This window comes from Rhamphochromis sp. 'chilingali' (genome assembly GCF_963969265.1).
Source record: "Rhamphochromis sp. 'chilingali' genome assembly, chromosome: 1".
Lineage (NCBI taxonomy): Eukaryota > Metazoa > Chordata > Actinopteri > Cichliformes > Cichlidae > Rhamphochromis > Rhamphochromis sp. 'chilingali'.
The window spans coordinates 56,425,038-56,446,328 of NC_137929.1; the positions used below are offsets into that span (position 1 = coordinate 56,425,038).

The 21,291-nt window shown below is 39.9% G+C and overlaps 1 protein-coding gene and 1 long non-coding RNA gene across 2 annotated transcripts; one reads left to right on the top strand and one right to left on the bottom strand.

The window, feature by feature from the left end:
• Positions 1-5,180: 5,180 nt before the first annotated feature.
• LOC308409141 (sialoadhesin-like) lies at positions 5,181-15,211 on the bottom strand (the record flags this gene model as incomplete). The annotated part of the gene is made up of 8 exons (XM_080901700.1): positions 5,181-5,219; positions 7,335-7,414; positions 12,935-13,033; positions 13,801-13,992; positions 14,079-14,324; positions 14,404-14,661; positions 14,780-14,815; positions 15,181-15,211. The coding sequence occupies 8 exons, from the start codon at positions 15,209-15,211 to the stop codon at positions 5,181-5,183; spliced, it is 981 nt and encodes a 326-aa protein (XP_080757826.1).
• Positions 15,212-17,267: 2,056 nt separating this feature from the next.
• On the top strand, positions 17,268-20,137 carry LOC308406922. The gene is made up of 3 exons (XR_013973614.1): positions 17,268-17,572; positions 18,758-19,117; positions 19,356-20,137. It is a non-coding gene; the product is annotated as an uncharacterized lncRNA (long non-coding RNA).
• Positions 20,138-21,291: the final 1,154 nt, after the last annotated feature.

Sequence of the window (21,291 nt, forward strand, 5' to 3'; positions counted from 1 at the left end):
TGTCATGTGTACTGTATGTCGCGTTAGAGTGACGTTCAGTAGGTTGGACTGGAGGACGATCTTAAATAAGTGCGTCATAACTAAAGCGATGAAATCTGAAGCAGGTCTCTGTGTTTAACAGGTTCAGTTCTTGAATGATCTCCACAGAACAACACAAACATCTCATCATCAATCATCAGCTACATACTAAAGACCATCATCAGCCAAAGGACTTCAAAATGACATCACTGTATAAACATGTATATTGTACTATGGAGGAGGCAGCATTTAGCTGTAGCCTGTAGATTACATTAAATGATTAAAGCCAGTCGCTGGCTCTTTCCTATTTTGTGGCATTTACTTTAAAAGAAGAAGAAGAAGAAGAAGAGGATGACGTGAAATGATAAACCACATGATAATGAAAAAAAAAAAGGGTGGTCCATGTTTCGTTAACATAAACACCCCAGTTATAGGGCTATCAAACACAAAGCAAAAGACAAAAGGAAGGTGGACTAAATTTTTCCTTTGTTTTATCTCCTCTAATCTTACCCAGCCAGCAGCTATCCTATCCTACCAGCCAACAGCCAGCAAACCACCTGTTTGCCATTCATTATCCACCAGGTTATCCTGTGCCCTCAAAACCCCCCGATGGGTCAGGAGGTGGCTGTTCAGAGGTGAAATAAAAACAACGGGCAACAACACCACCCTTAAAGGACCAACAGCTGTTTACAGCAGGTTTGGCTTCTGTAAATGTGAATAATAATTTAATATTTACATAATAAATGTAAATAATTCAGCCAATATTAGCCAATAAAAAGATTAAACAGGACACAGTAAAAAAAAAAATTTATTCAATAAAATATCAGTTATTACTCACTCACATATCCAATCAGAAACATCCACCCGAAGATGAGAAAAGTTTGAATCTATTTCCGAAACTGCTTCTCTGTTTTCCAATCAAAAGGAATGGCAGCCTTTATAAGAATGACTCTAGGCGGTGTAGCCCTGTGATTGGTTACAGCAAATGTGATAACATCAGAATGCTACCATCTGTCTACCATCTGTTGCTGTTTATAAAGAAAAATGAATGGAAAATAGCTGAAAGTTGCTATTGTAGAAACAACATCCCAAATTACCTTCTATCACCTAACTGTTTTCTACTGATCTTGAAGGCCATGAGGTCAAATAATGATTATAATGTTTAAAGTGCTATTAGCAGAAGATGAACCTCAGCATCGTACGTCACCATAGTGTTTTCTTACCCTGTGGTTTCTGCATAAACAGACTTTAAAAGGTGCTGGATTTACTTAAGAGACACAGTATAAGTTTTATGACTCAACGTTGTAGACAGGGGTATTTTTGTGGCTGGCTATACAACATCTGTGTTTGTACAAGTTTATTTTTCAAAAGGCAGACATTTAAAATAAACATACAAATGGCATTTACAAAGGTTTGCTGCATGTGTTTTATTCCAAATTGCCAGAAAAGTCAAAGAGCATGTGCTGTGCCTAATGTGAATATGATAATTGCTTCTAGGAGTGTTTATCCTTTCCCTCTCATTTATCGGTTAGATATTATCATAGAATGTGCGTAACAGGACGTTTGGGTGGTTGTCTCAAACCTGAGACTCGTAAACAAACTGAGACGGGTCCGGAGCCATCAAGAGCCAATCTCACCATCACCTTCATCAAGTCAAACTATGTTAGTGTGCTGAATTCATGTCTGAATGTTTCAATATAAAATAAAAGATTTTTAAAACCTGCGCACGTGGCACAGTAACAGTACTAATTAACACACATCTATTTGCAAATAAAATTTTGCAGAGATTTCAGGTTCCTTCCTGTCATCATTTTATTATACAGGGAGTGCAGAATTATTAGGCAAGTTGTATTTTTGAGGAATAATTTTATTATTGAACAACAACCATGTTCTCAATGAACCCAAAAAACTCATTAATATCAAAGCTGAATGTTTTTAGTTTTAGCTATTTTAGGGGGATATCTGTGTGTGCAGGTGACTATTACTGTGCATAATTATTAGGCAACTTAACAAAAAACAAATATATACCCATTTCAATTATTTATTTTTACCAGTGAAACCAATATAACATCTCCACATTCACAAATATACATTTCTGACATTCAAAAACAAAACAAAAACAAATCAGCGACCAATATAGCCACCTTTCTTTGCAAGGACACTCAAAAGCCTGCCATCCATGATTCTGTCAGTGTTTTGATCTGTTCACCATCAACATTGCGTGCAGCAGCAACCACAGCCTCCCAGACACTGTTCAGAGAGGTGTACTGTTTTCCCTCCTTGTAAATCTCCCATTTGATGATGGACCACAGGTTCTCAATGGGGTTCAGATCAGGTGAACAAGGTGGCCATGTCATTAGTTTTTCTTCTTTTATACCCTTTCTTGCCAGCCACGCTGTGGAGTACTTGGACGCGTGTGATGGAGCATTGTCCTGCATGAAAATCATGTTTTTCTTGAAGGATGCAGACTTCTTCCTGTACCACTGCTTGAAGAAGGTGTCTTCCAGAAACTGGCAGTAGGACTGGGAGTTGAGCTTGACTCCATCCTCAACCCAAAAAGGCCCCACAAGCTCATCTTTGATGATACCAGCCCAAACCAGTACTCCACCTCCACCTTGCTGGCGTCTGAGTCGCACTGGAGCTCTCTGCCCTTTACCAATCCAGCCACGGGCCCATCCATCTGGCCCATCAAGACTCACTCTCATTTCATCAGTCCATAAAACCTTAGAAAAACCAGTCTTGAGATATTTCTTGGCCCAGTCTTGACGTCTCAGCTTGTGTGTCTTGTTCAGTGGTGGTCGTCTTTCAGCCTTTCTTACCTTGGCCATGTCTCTGAGTATTGCACACCTTGTGCTTTTGGGCACTCCAGTGATGTTGCAGCTCTGAAATATGGCCAAACTGGTGGCAAGTGGCATCTTGGCAGCTGCACGCTTGACTTTTCTCAGTTCATGGGCAGTTATTTTGCGCCTTGGTTTTTCCACACGCTTCTTGCAACCCTGTTGACTATTTTGAATGAAACGCTTGATTGTTCGATGATCACGCTTCAGCAGCTTTGCAATTTTGAGACTGCTGCATCCCTCTGCAAGATATCTCACTATTTTTGACTTTTCTGAGCCTGTCAAGTCCTTCTTTTGACCCATTTTGCCAAAGGAAAGGACGTTGCCTAATAATTATGCACACCTGATATAGGGTGTTGATGTCATTAGACCACACCCCTTCTCATTACAGAGATGCACATCACCTAATATGCTTAATTGGTAGTAGGCTTTGGAGCCTATACAGCTTGGAGTAAGACAACATGCATGAAGAGGATGATGTGGACAAAATACTCATTTGCCTAATAATTCTGCACTCCCTGTAGAACAGTTTGCAATATTTCAGCTCTCCTCTGGGTAAATCCTGAGCTCCACCTGAAACTCAGTCACCAAGCTCACGGGTACAGACTAATCAGTTTCTATATGAAAAGTTGTCTGTTAACATATCGATTCTTCTTCAGCCTCCTCTCTCTGATCTGAATTGCTTCACTGTTTTTAGGGAGAACTACATGCACATAATCTATGGTTGCCCTGCTTAGCAAATGTGCTCTGCAGCCTGTAATATTTAATATATTTTATTTTATGTTATATTCCTTATATAATTTTATCATATATCATTATATAATTTTATATCATGTTGGATACTAAGAAATCCTTTCCTCCTATAATATATGAATCTGTTTATAAAGAACAACTGGACAAGAATTCATGATGAGAATTAAGTGGCCAGAATATGTCTGGAAAATGTGGTTAGCTGTCCATTTGAAGAGATTTTCCCTTACACAAGTTATCAAGTTATCAAGACTCTCGGATGAGAGGTGAAACGTCTTCAAGCAACTTAAAGAAGTCCAGACATCTCTCAACTTGTGCACATAGTCACCTAATTTTGCCACTTAGATTGATGTAATAGCAGAGGGTTGAATCATATGTTGTCATATGTTCTTTTACAAACTCTAAGTCCTTACACACTCCCCTTAAATACACAATAAGGGTTTTTGAATTAGTACCAGTGTATATAGAGATCCTCCAGTATCCACTAGGGTGTGCTCCAGCATGCTCAACACAACTGCTATCCCTGACTTTGGGACATTTTAGTATAAAAATGTAAAAATTTTTAGTTATTTGAATCAGTACTTTTTCTTTCTTTATATATTGTACATGCTTCCTAGTCAATATTATAGTAAATGACTGCAAACAGTTTAATTTTTATGCTGATGCTCAGTTATATGTATCTATGAAGCCTTCTTAGTGTGAGTGCTAACCACCGGGCCATCATGCTGCTCTCTCCACTAGATGTCCCCATTTAAACTAAATTAATATTTTTATTTAACATAATATAATAGAAATTCTAAAAGAACAAATGTGAGGATATAGGATGAATGCAAGATCTTCTAGTGGTGTTGCTGGTGTTTTTAGTCTGTGGTTCAATGCTTACTGTTTGTTTTCTCCACCAAACTCAGGCATGTATCAGTTAGCTACAACCAAACTGGAACAAGACAATTTCCCATCACACACAATCATTAAAACTGACACAACAACACGAAAAATACAAACAAGAGCAAAGTTTTATTTACCAGATAGCTGCTGTGGGAACAAGAACAGGATCGAATAGAAATAAATAACATATGAATAAAATATACAGTAAGTAACAGTAAATTTACTGAATACATATAAACAACAACAGAGGAGCTTGAATAAAAGGCGTGTGGACTTTAAGTTTAAGTTTTTTTGAAGATGTTTCAGCTTCATCAAAAAAATTGAGCATCCCAGGTTCTTATTACCCTACTGGAGTGGGAGGGTGGGGCTTTTCCCTTAGGAGGTGGTCATTGACCCACTACTATGCGGACCTACAGTGACAGATTGCCTTCCCGGGATTCCTGAAACTCTCAATCTTGTAGTTTTAGAACTGAAGAATCCTCGTGAATGAGAGGTGAAACATCATAAAAAAACAAAACTAAAAAATTAAATAAAGCAGTTGCGGTCTGTTTTCAAGCTCCTTAGGCTACTATGATATTCATAACTGAGAATTTACACAGACTTTTAAAAATTCCATTAAAAAAGAAGATTGTTTTTTGAGGTGATGGGGAGACCAGTAGGGAATGTCAGTGGTTGGACTGGTGGACTACTTCAGTGAAGCTTCGACAACGTCTGGCTCTGGTTTAAAGTCTGAACACAAACATGCACAGTTCAAACAACAGGAAACATGATTGCAAGCTCAATCAAGACCTCCAATCTCCATTGATATGTCTGTGATACACACAGTGTAGATTCACACTTTATGGGAACCAGCTCAGCTACAAATCACTAAGCTATCATAATTTTCACTATTTAACTATTTCTTGAGACGTCCACTAAATTCACAAATTTTAAACCTGGAACTACAATAAATTACATCAAAACATTTGTTCCTTTCTGCTTTTCTTTCTCTCTCTTCTCTCCACCCTGACATACAGGCAGACCAAGCAGCATCATTTGAGGTTTGAATGGAGCTTTGTTAACCTCTTAACATCTGTCTAGGGTTAAAACTCAGTTTTATTTCATGCACCTTTTTTCTTTCAAATAGTCCCTTATTTTATAAGGAGTGATTTGTCACTACACACAGTTCTCTGGACCAGCACTAGGGGTACACTAGCTAGCAGTAAGAGTGATTTTCCAATTCAAAATTTGTAGAGTCTTAGATTAAGACTACATTTGAAGATTATTATTTTAACTGTCATATATGCCAAAGACGATGGTTTGGAGTGAGGTGAATGTGGACCAAAATACAGACACACAGAGATGAAGTGGGTATAAACAAAAGGCGAAAATAAGGCAATAGGGCACTGAGATAAACAAAGAAAACCCTAATCCGGAAAAGCTAAACAAGAAACCTGAAACTACATCGGGAGTAATGGCGGAGGAAACACAGACAACCCAATGAGAAACAAAAGGAAACACACAATATATATATATACACAGAGGGTAATGAGGAAAATGGAAACAGGAGGGGAACACAGGTGAGACGAATCGTACATAACGAGATAGAAAGGAGAGCAAAATGTCAAAGTAAAACAGGAAATACATGAACATAGAAACCTGGAACGCTAGACATAACACATGGATCGCAAGGAAGGCACAGTGACAAAACCAAAGGACTAGAAAATAACTAAAGTACTAAGGAATAACTAAGGAAACTAGCAATACAAACACTAAATCACAGAACCTAAAATAATCAAGAGTCCAAGTAGTAGTAGTCTAACTTAATTTGTGCTGAACAAAAACATTTTGCCTTTAAATTCTGAGACTTCAAATGGGTGTAATATTGACTTGGTTGCATTTTTAACAAAGATTAAATTTGTGTTTTTTGAGCTCTGATATGTTTATCTGTTTATCTTCTGTATGTATCAATGTATTAGAAATTGGTACTGATTGGAAAATATTACATTTAGAAATCACCGATGTACTTTAAGGGCGTCTAACTATTATGAAAGTAATAGTTTTTTGCCGAATGAGTAGTGGAGTATGGAGTCAAATCAAATCAAATCAAATCAAATCACTTTTATTGTCACATCACATGTGCAGGCACACTGGCACAGCACATGCGAGTGAAATTCTTGTGTGCGAGCCCCACAAGCAACAGAGATGTGCAAACACAACAACACAAACCAGCAAATACAAGAATGGCCAACCTGAAACTAATAAATATATGTACAATATAATAGTGTATGCATTTCTGGATGTGTATACTAAATATTATCCTGTGTGTGTGTGTGTGTGTGTGTGTGTGTGTGTGTGTGTGTGTGTGTGTGTATACATTTTACAAATTAAATAGTAAAAAAAAAAAAAATAATAATAATAATAAATAAAATATATAAAAATATACAGAGTTGAATATGTGCAAAACAAGTGGCATTTATATACAGTGTGGAGTGCATAGTGTTGCAGTATGAGTATGAGTATCTCCATAACATCATCAAGAATGAAATTAAAACGACTCCTAAAATTATATTATATAGGACATAAACTACACAGTTTCTATGTAATAAGAAAAAATATCATACAGAGTTGTGCCCTTAAGTATCATCTCAAAACTGGGGCTTGTTGTCTGGTATCTATCGCTTTGAGTCAATCATTGACTACATTCTGCTGCCCATATAGCTCTAAATAAACTGATGTCTTTCTAAAAGACAGCAGAGAAGTTTGATAAGGACTCAGGACATAGTTAGCTCAGCTTAGCATCATAAAACAGGTTGTGCGGCTAGCTTGGCTTTGTTCAAAGTTTAAAGTAAAGGGCAACTTTACCTCTTGTCCTGTAGTCTGATGATATCCACAAGTGATGTCTTCTATGCTCACTGCTGAGTAGACTGAAGCTGGATCACTCTCTGCTTAATAAAACACATAGAGATTACAGGGGTCTGTGCACAACATATAGTTAATCTGACACTGTGTTGAACATTTTCTTTTCAAAACAGTCCTGACCTGTCGAGTGATGGACTCCACTAGGCCCCTGAATGTGTGCTGGTTTATCTGGCACCAAGATGTTAACAACAGATTTTTTAAACCCCGTAACTTGCAAGGTGGGACTCAGCGTTTTGTGATTTACTTTTCAGTTTGTTGACCAACACCTGGGTTTTGTTTTTTTCTTTCTTTAAAAGATGATAGCAGCTTGTCCATCTCTTTTAGTTTATTTAGTAACAGGGACGTTATCAAAACCCTAACCATTGTGCCTCTCTGTCTGCCTTTTTTGGGGCGACTGTGGCTCAGGGGGTTGGGAAGCACATCTGTAACCGGAAGGTCACTGGTTCGATTCCTGGCCTCTCTGTCCTGGTCGTTGTGTCCTTGGGCAAGACACTTTACTACTGCCTACTGGTGTTGGCGCGATATGGCAGCCTCGCTTCTGTGAGTCTGCCCCAGGGCAGCTGTGGCTACAACTGTAGCTGCCTCCACCAGTGTGTGAGAGTGACTGAATAGTGGCATTGTAAAGCGCTTTGGGTGCCTTGAAAAGCGCTATATCAATCCAATCCATTATTTTTATTATTATTTTCAACCTGGAGACCTTTTGTTGCTTTCCTTCATCCCCTGGACCCTTTAGGGGAACGTAGCACCAGCCCTTCTTCTTCCATTGGCACGTCTGAGGGTCATATGCCCATTGCACTGCCGGGTACAAAACAAACTGTGATGCTCTCTATATTTTGACACCTTTACACCAAAGGCAGCATTAGATTGTTTGGCACTTTGAGGTAGAGTAGCTTATGTTTTGGATTGGACAACAGAAGCCACACTTTGCTCCCTACATGCATCAGTGAGCCTTGACCACCCACGACCCTGTCACTGGTTCACTATTTTCCTTCCTTGGACCAGATGTGATACAGACCACTGCAGACCTTGAGCACCTGACAATAACTTTAGTTTTGTGAGATCCAGTCATTTAGCAATCACAATGTGGCCTTTGTACAACTCCCTCAAAGTTTTACACTTGGCCACTTTTTTCTGTTCTAACACATCAGCTTTGAGGAGAAAATGTTCACTTGCTCCTTAATATATCCCATCTAATAACTGTTTCCATGATGTGTCATAGTGAGTTATTTCACTCAACAGCTGTCATAATATTATCCTAGTGTATGTTAATACATATAAGGGTTTGACTGATTAGCGGGCTTGATTTATTAGCATTTAATGTTCAAACAAATGAATGACTACTTTAAAATACCTAGAGAAGGCAGATGAGGTTTGCATTTGGCTTATGGGCATGTAAAATACCCTGACCTAAGTGCATGCACCTCTCTGTGGTATACAGACTATTTACATAAATCTATTATTTGATCACTAAATACCAAAAAAGCTATTTTTGTTACCAGTGGCGGTCCTAGCCTGTTTGGTGCCCTGAGCGGACACTCCCCCCCCCCCCCCCCCCCCCCCCCCCCCACACACACACACACACACACACACAGACAAAACATATTAAGGACTGAACATTAACATAAAACTGTTGTACACAGGCACACATATGAAGAGAGGGAGAGTGTATGCATTGTATGCAAACAGCTACCAAACAGCCATCATAATTCGTCATACAATGACAACAGGACAAATCAACAATTGGCAATGACTAATTAATATTAAAATCTGTAACATACTGTATTGTTTGGAGTTTAGTCTGTTACTGTTGCCATTTTTACCATTTCTTCTTGGAGCAACTGTAACTCACATAATTTCCTTAGGGATTAATAAAGTATTCTGATTCTGGTTGTTCCAGGATGACCTGCCATTATCCAATGACACATCTGCTTACCTGCATCTTTTGCTCGTTTCTCCTCCTCTTCTTTTCTCTTTTTTCTAAACTGAGGACCTGATGGCTTTGAACTTTTCTTGTCCATCTTCCATTGGTTTTAATTTTTCACTCCAGTATGAACACAAATCCCTTAACCCAAGGATCACCACAACATGATCTAACACACCTACACCTTAGTTCACAGATTCACTTTGTCTAGGGTTTATTTCTGGGATTTCACACAACCCAGGATTCAAATCATGAATACATAATGGGCTTGGATTTACAACATTATAAATGAAATGTGCTCTATTTGGAAGCAGCAGCCCCCCCCCCCCTTTCGACAGGTTGTGTGTGAGACTTTAAATCATCAAACTGTAAATTTTAAATTGTTATTGATCCTTTACCCCGAGTCCTAAAGTGTATATTTATTTTCTTACTCTTCTTATATTTATTATTTGTTTACTTGCACTTAACTGGAGCCTCGTCTCTATATACTGGACTGTATGTAGCGGAGATGACAATAAAGTTTACTTTGACTTCAGCAGCGCACCGAGGGCTCTCGCGCTCACTTTTCGTATATAGAATTTCGAAAAAACATCGGTGCAAATTATAAGTCTGTATTATAATGTCTGATGTTTACGTGTTTGTTAGTTTGTTTTTATTTTGTTTTATTTTGCGAGCTGATTATTAGATGCTGCTCCAGCCGTTCAGGGAATCTCCCGCCGCCCCGCCCTCTCCTCCCTGTGCCGCAAGCAGCAGGCGCACCTCGCAAACGGAGGGCGCCCTTACTCGCGATCGGCGATAGAAAACCGATCGGTGCCTATGCCATTCCCAATATGCGCTGGCTGACGTCGGGGCAGCATGAGTACGAGCATTTTTTTTGTTGCCGATGCCCGTGATGCCGCCCCCGGCAACCGCCCATGTCACCCGTATCTAAAACCGCTACTGTTTGTTACCTTGTATTTACATATTCTAGCTGTCTGCTATAAAACTTCTGAAGTATTTCAACTCTACATGAACCACACAGTAACCAAAAATTCTGAAGCCCCTCTGACTTCCAAAAGGTCTCTGCACAGAGCACAAAGAAAACATGTTTCGAAACTAGGCCATACTGTGGTAAAAACTCTTATCAGTTTCAGAGTACAGTAAACTGGAGTCAACAACAGGAAATAGCTGCTGTGGTTACATGCCGATGTTTGAAAATGAGTCTGTATTAAAGAACAGGTTTGAGGGGCTGAGAACACACAGTGAAGAATGTTTGGTCTGTTCAGATTTTCTCTGTTCATCCAGCTAAAAACATGTGTTTGTACCAAAATCAGACAGCAGACACATGTGGGGCTAATTTTGATTCGCTTAACTGCATTTACACATATGTGAACTTGAATCCATAGGATTTAATATGATGTTTGGTCACCCTTTAAAGTTAAAACAGCTTTACATCCTCCAGGAAGGTTTCCAGCAGGGCTTAGGAGTGCTTTCATGGGAATTTTTACCATTCTTCAAGAAGTGCATTTCTGACATCAGGCACTGATGTTGGAAGCGAAGGCCTGGCTCACAGTCTCCGCTGTTATTTCCAAAGGTATAACATTGTGTTGAGGTCAGGACTCAGCACAGGCCAGTCAAGTTCTTCCACACCAATCTCACTCATCCATATCTATGTTTACCTTACTTTGTACATGTACAAATTGTCTCAGGATGCTGAAGCATTGGGAGTTTCTTTCACTAGAACTAAAGGGGCAAGCCCAACTCCTAAAAAACAACCCCCCTCATAATCCCCCCTCTATCAAACTTTACACTTGGCACAATGCAGTCAGGGAAGTACTTTTCTCATAGCAACTGTCAAACCCACACTTGTGTGTGAAGTTAACAGACAGATGAGTGTGAGGCTCGGTTTGGCTCACTAGGCTTTCCAGATCACCACATGGTGCATGGCTGAGAGCAGCTGGCTTGGGTTCGAGCCTGACCCATGGCCCAAGTGATTTGGATGGGTGACTGAATCCTTTTGGCAATATAGTGCATGCAATGTAATATAGTGCACTACATTTTGTGGGAATTAGTTTCTATCATGGTTTCCCAAAATAATTCACTTGATAATCATAATTTTGAGGATTCACTTTCTTTAACCATCAAGCACAAAACCTCTCGTTGGAGACTAAAGCTGCTGTACCACTTAGGTTATTTTCCCTTGCCATTGATGATGATATAACAATTGATGTCTACTATCCTCATCTCTGAGTAGACTTGTGCCTACAGCAATTGCAATATTTTTATTGTGCAGAAAGTGATCCAGCTCAACTGTATAACAGTAATTTATATTTTAACACTAATGGTTATTAAATATTGTTTTATGCAGCATAATGATAATGTTGTTTAATGGCTTTTATGAACAGTTTCAGATTTCTTTTATTAGTTTTTACCTCTGAGTTGACACTGCATCTCCCCCACCCCCGAAACCAAAAAGAGTCGAGGGTATATCCGTGAAAAAGATAATTGAACGACCACAAAGATGCCATCATATTTCCATGCAGGCTGACACACTTCTGCACAGAGTGCAAAGCAAAAACGTTCTACAACGAGGACAGGCCATGGTGAGAGTTTTTATCAGTTTAAAACTACAGTAAGCTGGAGTCAAAAACAGGAAGTAGCTGCTGTGGTTTTACATGCAGAACTTTGAAAATGAGTCATTGTATTAAAGGTCTTTTCCTCCTTACACACATCTCAAGACATCAACAAACTCATCAAGCTAAAAGCTTGTGTTGCGCAATCACACAAGTCAACGTCAAGTCTGGAATATACCAAAGTGATGCACTCTCCCTACTGCTGTTCTGAATGGACCTCAACCCTCTGGACCAGCTCATCAATACGAGCAGATGAAAATGTAGACTTGGGATTGGATCTCCTGTTCAGTACATAGATGACATCAAGCTTTATGTGGTGGTTGACAAGGAGCAGAAGACTGCAGTTGTGATAGATGTGGCAACCCCAGCAGACAGCAACATCAGGAAGAAGGAGCACAAGAAAATAGAGAAATGAAAAATGGAAAGTACATCTTTAGGAAAGACTTGAGCAGGTGTGGAACGTCAAAATTGGTGTCAGTGATCAAACGATGTAATCCTCAAAATAGAAGTGTGGCTCAAACAGATTCAAAGTACAACACCAGAGAAGTGTCTCCAAACTCCCAACTGGTTGCAGCAGATGGCTGCTCCTCCCTGAGCCTGGTTCTGCTGGAGAGTTCTTGCTCTTGAAAGGGTTTTTCCCTTCACACTGCCACCAAGAGCTTGCTCAAAGAAGTTTGTTTAATTGTTGAGGTTTTCTCTGGATTATTGTGCAATGTTTACATTACAGTTTAAAGGGACTTGAGATGGCTGTTGTTGTGGTTTGGTACTATAGAACTAAAACTGAACCAACTGAACGCCCAACAACCCTGAAGTGGATAAGTGGATGCAATATAGAAGAGTGTAGTCCTAGGAACAGAAGACTCAGTAGAATCACAATTAATGAAAGTTTACTAAGCAGTTAGTTAAATTAGGTGAGCAACAGTTCCTGCATTAATTAACTGCAAGACAAAGGTTCACAGCTCTGGCTCTAGAACTGAACCATGACAAAAAGGAAAGAAGACCAGGTGTACCTCTTATCTGCAAGTTTTTGCTCTTATCTTTGATGATGATTTGTCCATAACTGACATCTTCAGATCTCGTTCCCGAGTAGATTGCAGCTGGGTCATTCTCTGCATATCAAAAGGCATACAGAGGACATCAGTGCAGGTAATATATCTGACCAAAGCTCCAATAGATTTCTATCCAGAATTCTTATTCTCTCATAATATGTCCAGCTCAACTCATTTTTAAGTACTTGCTTTCCAAACAGCTACAGATTATACTGTATAGTTCTAAAATTCCTCACAATATTTCCCTAAATTGCCCCAAAATACCTAACCCACTAAGTGTATGTCTTTGGACTGTGGGAGGAAGCTGGACCGTCCAGGGAGACCCTGCAACTCCACACAGAAAGACCCCAGCCTAATGGTGGAATTAAACTTAAGACCTTCTTGATGTGAGGCAACAGTGCTAACCACCGTGCTTGGGTAATTGAAAAATCTAATTGCCCAAAGGTGTGAATCCGTGAGTGAATGTGAGCGCGCATGATTGTCTGTCCCTGTGTGTTAGCCCTGAGACAGACCCCGCGACCCTGAAAGGGATAGGCGGAAGTGAATGAATGGATGGATGGATGGATGGATGGATGGATGGATGGATGTCCCAAAATATTCCCATTTTATAAAAATTACATGACAGTTGACAGTTTGACACTTTATATAAGCTTTAATCGGTCTGAAACTACATCTCTGTAACTATTATCCGTAAAAATAACACAAACATAGAAATGACAACATCTGCACAAAATGTAAATACAAAAGTATATAATGACTGGTAGAAATGTTTAGATTATTCTGCAAAATAAAGACATACATGCAAAATCCAGATGTCTGAGTCTCACCTTCAGGTTTCCAACGAACACATCGTATCACCAGCAGAACCAGAAACACCAGCAAAACCACAAAACAGACTAATCCAGCAAGTACCACTACAGCAAGAACAGGAGAGGAGCCATAAGCAGATAAGGATGTTGGGATCGATCCTGACGTAGGTGGAGGTGTGGATGTAGGTGGAGGTGTGGTGGTGTGTTTGTCTAAAATAAAGCAAACACAGTCATTAAGTTCTTTTTACATTGTGAATGTTGAAACCTGCAGAAACACAGACAGGTGAGTGTGTCACCTGTGACAGTGATCCAGCTGGATGGAGACTCTCCATGACCGCTGATGTCACACTTGTAGAGGCCTTCATCAGACCTGGAAACATGCTGGATGGTCATGTGACCTGTAGGCTGCTTCCTGATGAGGGAGCCATCTTTATAGAAAGCAGCTGGGAGGTTGGAGGGAGTGGTCTTTGTTTTACAGAGCAGAGTGACGTCATCTCCCTCCATCACAGGGAGGACAGGACTCTGCAGGATCACTGATCCACCTCAACACAGAGACAAACTACAGCATTTCATCCATTTACACACAGCTTCATCAACACTAACTCCACACACTCAGCTTACCAGTGACTGTCAGGTTAACCATGTTACTGATGGGACCCTCTCTGGACTCACACCAGTAAACTCCACTGTCCAGTGGGATGATGAAGCTGATGTTACAGGAAGAACCCTCTGATTTTCCATCTCCACACTGAGTCCTCTGTCGTTTGCTTGTGTTTCTCCTCAGAGTCCATCCAGCAGAGCTGTCGTCCTCCCCACAGCTCAGAGACACAAAGGCCCCTTTAAAGACCTGAGAGCTGCTGGGACTCACAGTCAGACGAGCTGTGAGGGTTAAAATGAAAAGATAAAATAAAATAAAATAAAATAAAATAAAATAAAATAAAATAAAATCTTTTAATTGCTCAAACTGTTACAACTGTGACAGGAGAAGGTTACTGACCTTGGCTTGTTGTGCAGCTCAGCAGTGAGATCAGAACTAAAGAGAAAATTGACACTCAGGTGGATTTGAGGTGAACATGAAGAACAACTCCACACAAACAGCTGAAAAACGCACAAACTCGCATTGATGCAACATGCTTCAATAAAGTTTGGCTCTATTGTGAGTATATACAAACTCATAAATACATACATAGATACTTTTAATTAACACAGTAAAGTCACATGTCCACCGTCCAGCTGTGTTCATGTAATGAGTTGAATGATTTGGGATTTTCACTGCCTGCTGTTTTTACCTTGAATTCAGCCTGATTTGTTTTTCATGTCTTCTCCTCCATCATCAGTTATCAGGAGAGCAGACAGTCAAAGTACAAGAAGTCAAACAAACACAGAGATTCTACTTACAGAGCAGACACAGCACAGATGTTTCCTTCATCGTCCTTCTCACTCATTTGAGCTTTTCTTTTTGTCAGCGATATATAGCAAAGCCCGCCCTCTTCATCTGATTGAGGGTTTGCCCTTTCTTTACAAATACACTGGTAGGTAGCTGCCATTTTTAACTATGTAGGGATGTAATTTATAAAATAGTTTCAGAAAATATGCATAAAAACACACAGCATCATAGTTTTTTTAGTAGCAGTTTGAATAGCAGCTTTCAGTTACACTGTAACCCAAGCAGTCCAGTATGATCAGTCCAGTATTAGAAAATTCCTTTCTGACTAAAGGGCTTAAAACTATGAGTTCATCAAAACTTCACAAAATTGGAATATGCAACATTCCAATGGAAGGATCGGAATATGGTGTAAACAACACCAAAGTATGAATCCATTCTTCTTAAGGCTGGTGGTGGTGTAATGGTGTGGGGACATTTTTACTGCCGCACTTTGAGCCACTTAGTACCACCTGAGGGTCATTTAAACACTGCAGCATATCTGAGTATTGTTAATGACCATGTCTATCCCTTCATGACTACAGTGTCCATCAGTGTAGTCAGCCATCTTGTGTGAGCCATTTCCAGCAAGATGATACACCATGCCTTAAAGCTCAAATCATCTGAAATTAGATGACTGGACCAGATATCAGTCCAACAGACCAGTATGTGGTGGAGCAGGTGAGCCCCCTTATGGACAAATCTACAGAGACTATGTGACGTGTATACCTAATAAAGTGGCCGGTAAGTGTAAATGGATAGAGGCATCAGTCACTGCATGATAACAGCCAGCAGGTGGTAGCAGTGGAGCATTAGTTTTAGCAGTGCCTGACAGTTTTAATGTGACCTTTGACCTTAAATGCTACAGGAGATCAACCAGACATTTCCACCTGAGACCTAAGCTTTTGAGACCTCATCTCCTCCATCGTCCTGTCTGTGACACAGAATTCAGTCTCACTGTTCCATGCTGAAATATCCTCCAGTTCCTAAAATGTATCTGGAGGATGGATGAAAGGGGGAGACTGTGGGAAGAGCTGATGGAGGATGCACAGGTTAAAGCAGGTGTGGCCACAGCTGGAATATAGAGACCATGGAGGTAGGAGGACTCCTTTAACAGCTTGTCCTCTTTTTAAAATTATTTCAGTTCTCTAAGATGATCAGAGTTTCTGCCCCTCACTTTTTCTGTGTGATTGAAGAAAAAAAAGAGATGTGATATCTGTCACACGACTCCAAGTTGCAAATTTAATCAAAAGTGTCTCTAAATAAAAACATGTTTTATTTGATAATAATATGATGTGTGCAGTTAATAAAAGGACAGGTAATGTTTGTCGCGCTGTTGCACACACAGCAGGCTCGTTTGTTTCAACTCGCCAGTTGCCACAAGACAACTTACCAACGTGTCCATAATAAGCTACCCCTAACCAGTAAGTTAGGGGTTTTGTCGCATCAGTCTGCGTCTCTGAGTTAACTTGTGTTTCTCCTACAGCCCCAGACCGCAAAAAATGCGCGTGCTCTTTGTGAGCTCGTTCCCGGATCGTAACCAGCGCGTTCTGCCGTCAAGGGCGATCATTGGTTAATGGCGATCATGTGACTGAAGCAAGCCAGATCCTTTTATTTAGTAAAAATGTGATTAATTGTTAAATGGTATTGTTGAGGGGCACAGACAGGACTCGCACACATACATTTTTTAAAAAATAAAAAATTAAAACAAAGTTGCCTCAACAGAAGGGCACTTTGGGCACCATCAGGAAAGGGTCGGGTGCTCAAGCCCCCCCCCCCCCCGCACGTGCCTGCAGACAATCCAGATATAACTCAAGCAAAAGTTGCTCAGTCTCTGCGCATTACCGAGATATGACATTTCAGCTCTATTGTCGGAGGTATAATAATAACAATAATAATATTAACGATACAATATGACTGACCCACCATGATTCCTTTTCTTAAAACAAAAATGTTTTACCGCCTGTTCTGGCTTATATGACGTGCTAATACCCCCCTCCCCACCCCCTCCAAGAAACGTGTTTAATAACTTTGTTATGACTGGTCAGTGGTATGTTGTTTGTGTGCATCTCTTTCTCGGAGATGAAAGCGTGCGTCAGAGTGCGTCAGGGATCGCAGCAATCAAGCTGTAAGGGTAAAGATAGGCATCTGTGACTTTTAGTTCAACCCAAACAAAAATGATAAAAGCTTAGAATTTAGATGATCGTGTAAGGTTTCACAGATCAAACTCTTTGGAAATGCACTGTCGGACATTAAGAGCAGTAGTTGTGGAACAGCCCAAATACTCGGTGCGGTGAATGTCTGCTGGAGGATCAGCGCCACTTTGGCGCAATTTACTGTTTGTCTTCTTCCTGCTGGTCTCTTCAGGTGAGGTTTATCTGATTAATTAAAACAAGCAGTTTTTCGCTCTGTGATATAGAGGAGGAGAGCATAACCTCTCGACTAGGTTTGAATGTTTAAATAAAAGAGCATGCTGACGTTTAACTGACGTGGTTAAAATTCGGCTGAACTTCGTAGTCTTACACATTGGTGCTCTTGGAGCTCATGAAGCAAGTTTAAACCTTTTCTTCACACACGCGCACACATCCGCTGTTTTTTTTAAGAGTTTTATTCGTAAAATCACCCGCTGTGCTTCAGTTTCTGATGGTTACGTTACCGTATTGATTTGATGAACCACGTCCACCAAGGACGGCCACAGCAAGAAAAACAGTAAAAGCACATTTTTGTTGTTATTATTATTATTATTATTATTATTATTATTATTATTATTATTATTATTATTATTATTATTATTCATTTTGAGGAAAAAAATAGTCACCGTGTTAAAGTATATGGACATTGAAGAAAAAGTGCAGAAAGTTGCATCTGGTCAGAAGAAAGAAAAACACAAACGTGAAGGAGTTTGTAGGATTTCTCTTCAGATTTATTCTTCGGTTTTCTTCTGCTCTTTTTCATGTGTTTGTATAAATTAGACTGTTGCCACAGTTTCTCTCCTACAAACTCTGCAGTATTGTCAGTATTTTCATTCACAGTTATCACGGACATCTCATAGTTCTCTCTGTCACCACCTCAGTGGGTGGAGTTTGTCTGCGCAGTCAAAACACAAAACACAGCAGAGCAAGGTAGCAGGACCAAAGTGGTCACACGGGTTGTGAGCGGAGTGCTGTTTGCACAGACATGTCTATTTTGTGATGTAACAAGAAACATTAACCTTGATAATCAGTCCTGTCACACTGGTACTGATCATATACCAGTATCAGTGCTGTTATCTTACCAACATTTTTACAGCAAAGCTTTTGTTCCTCATTTACTTCTTTCTCATGGTTACAGAAAGGGCAGCAAAATATGTTTGCTCACAAAAATGATGAAATACAAACACACAGTTAACTTTTTGCGCATCATTTGTTAGAAAAGTCATTCTTACATATCCACCGAATTTAAATTCCTCATGTTGCAGTTCAGCAGAGCTTAGTAGTCACACTGATGGGATGCTGTACAGGTGAACAGTTGTACTTTCGTCCCTTTAACCTCTCTGCTCTGTGTTGTTTCCAGTTTCAGACCAAAAACACATCACAGCTGAGTCTGGACACAGCGTGACACTGCCATGTCGAGCTCCAAATGACGACATAACCATCACAGCTGTAGAGTGGACTAGAACTGATCTGAAGAACGAATATGTTTTTTTTTACCGCAACAAGGGTTTTGATCCTGCCAACCAGCATCCATCGTTTAAGAATCGGGTGGATCTGCAGGACAGACAGATGAAGGATGGAGACGTGTCTCTGATTCTGAAGGATGTGACGACTGCTGATAGTGGAACATACGAGTGTCGAGTTGCCCAGAGAAAAACAAACGAAGAAATAGCAACTTTGAACCTCATCAGCAGCATAAACTTGAGTGTTGATCCTCCAGGTGAGTGAGTAGAGTTGAGTGTGTGTGTGATCAGAGGTGAAGCTGCTTCCTGCTTGTTGATGTTTGTTTCTAAAGATGTTGTTGATGAGACTTTGTAGAAAGCAGCTGGTCTGAGTGATGTGATCAGAGTGCAGTAGATAATGTCTGACAGCAGTTTGAAGAGGAAATGGATTCTGTTCTGTTCTTCACTCATCACCTACCTGACAGCTGACACCTCACACCTGTTTCTCACCTGCAGGTCAGCCAGGAGGAGACACAGAGGATGGATCTGCTGGGCTGATTGTTGGTCTGTCAGTTTTGGGGGTGATTTTAGCTTCTGCAGCTCTTATATCTGTTTATGTTTATTATAACAAAAATCAAAATGAAAGCTTCATATCTATGTTCAAGCATTTGAAACAATGTAAGGGAAGGTGAGATGTCTTTAAGCATCAGGAAAGGCAGATGATGTGACACAGACAGAAAGAAAGATGCTAAACACCAGCAGATACACATCAGCTGTAGATAATCAAACACATCCTGAATTTGGTGTCCAGCATCTTTGTGAAAAATCTCTTTAATTATTTGGTGAAAAAGGGAACATATACATAAAAACAGTTTTTATGTTTGCACATTAAGGGGACATGTTACTTTTCATTAAACACATTTAAGCTATAACAGTACAGTTACAGCTGCTGTTTTTGTCTTTGTGTTTGTAGGAGGTTTAGATTCATGTGTGTAGCAAATAAAATTAGTTGGTTTCAGGAACACATTTTATTTCAGTACTGTGGAAATTATATTACTGTAAACATATTGTTATATCTTATATATATCTGGACAGATGACAAGTTTCTTTTTCTCTAACAAAATCTTGTTGGGAATCTTAAATCTTGCTTTACGTGGAGATATCATCTGAATTTCAGGAGCGGGACCTCATTCACGCCCCTTCCAACCGTCATTCACTTCTTGCTAGTACATGGGGATCTGCCTGACCCGGGAGTCGCTTCCAGTCCCCTTCGAGGCCTTCCCCAAACCGCAGCACCAGTTCATAGTTTCATAGATGTGGTCCCAGCTAGTGAATTTTTACTATATGACAATGGATTGATTGTGTGACTATTTGTATGTTGCGGCTTGATTCAGCGTTGCATGCTAGGTTTAAAAAGACAAAGACTCTGACACACCATTGAATTCTTTATGATTTGGTGGGTTGGCCATCACTGACCACTCACAGAAAACAGATTTGGGATATTTTTCTCAATAAAGTGACACCAGGTAAACTTCCAGTTCACCTTTGTACCCTTCTGCGCACTACTGCCAATAGTTAAAGTTAATCAGCCACTCTGAATGAGGGACCTACAGTAAATCTGGCAAAAACAGCATTTTCTTACTATGTATGTTGGATATGGAATCAGTTACAGAGAGACTCTGATTTATGGAGACTTTACGTGCAGCACAAGTAATGCAGTAAAGAAGATCTGTGGGTGGTGTACTTGGGGTCACATGTTTTTGTATATTATGCTGTAAACCTGTTATATTTTATTGCTGTTATATTTTTTGTTGTATTTGTTGCATTTCCTTTCTTTATGACTTTTATTAACTTTGTGTGGGTTCTGCTTTGATCAGGTAATCTTGATCTCAGTGGTACTTTCTGGTCAATGACAATAATGATGTGAGTACTCATCTATGAGGATGCTGTTGTGTCCATGTCTTCTAATGTGCTGCAACATTTGGCAATTCATTCTGTACCAGTGTGTACTTCGTGTATGACGAGATATCTGCACTTGATCAGCAGCGTGTGTGTTCTACACAGCTGCATGTATCAGCAGCAGGGAAAGTTTTGAAATTAAGAAAATTTCCACTCCTCCCTGATGTGTTTAAAACATAATGTCCATCAAATGATTTAAAACTGTTTTGAATGCATTTTTTAGTGATGGGGAGAAATAAGCAGGGTTCAATAGCTCCATAATGTTTGTGTAAGACATGAAGGATCACTAGTTCAATACTGGGATGAGACACAAGTCCCTGGAAGGGTTGCATCAAGAAGGGAATCGGGTATAAGATTTGTGCCGAATTAAATGTTGTGACTTCTTGTAAATAAGTAAGCAGCTAAAAATAAAGTCACAATAAGCCGGGGTTTCTGTTTGCGCTTGTAAAAGCTATTTTTATCACAAATATTCTGATCTGGTAAACAAGTTGAT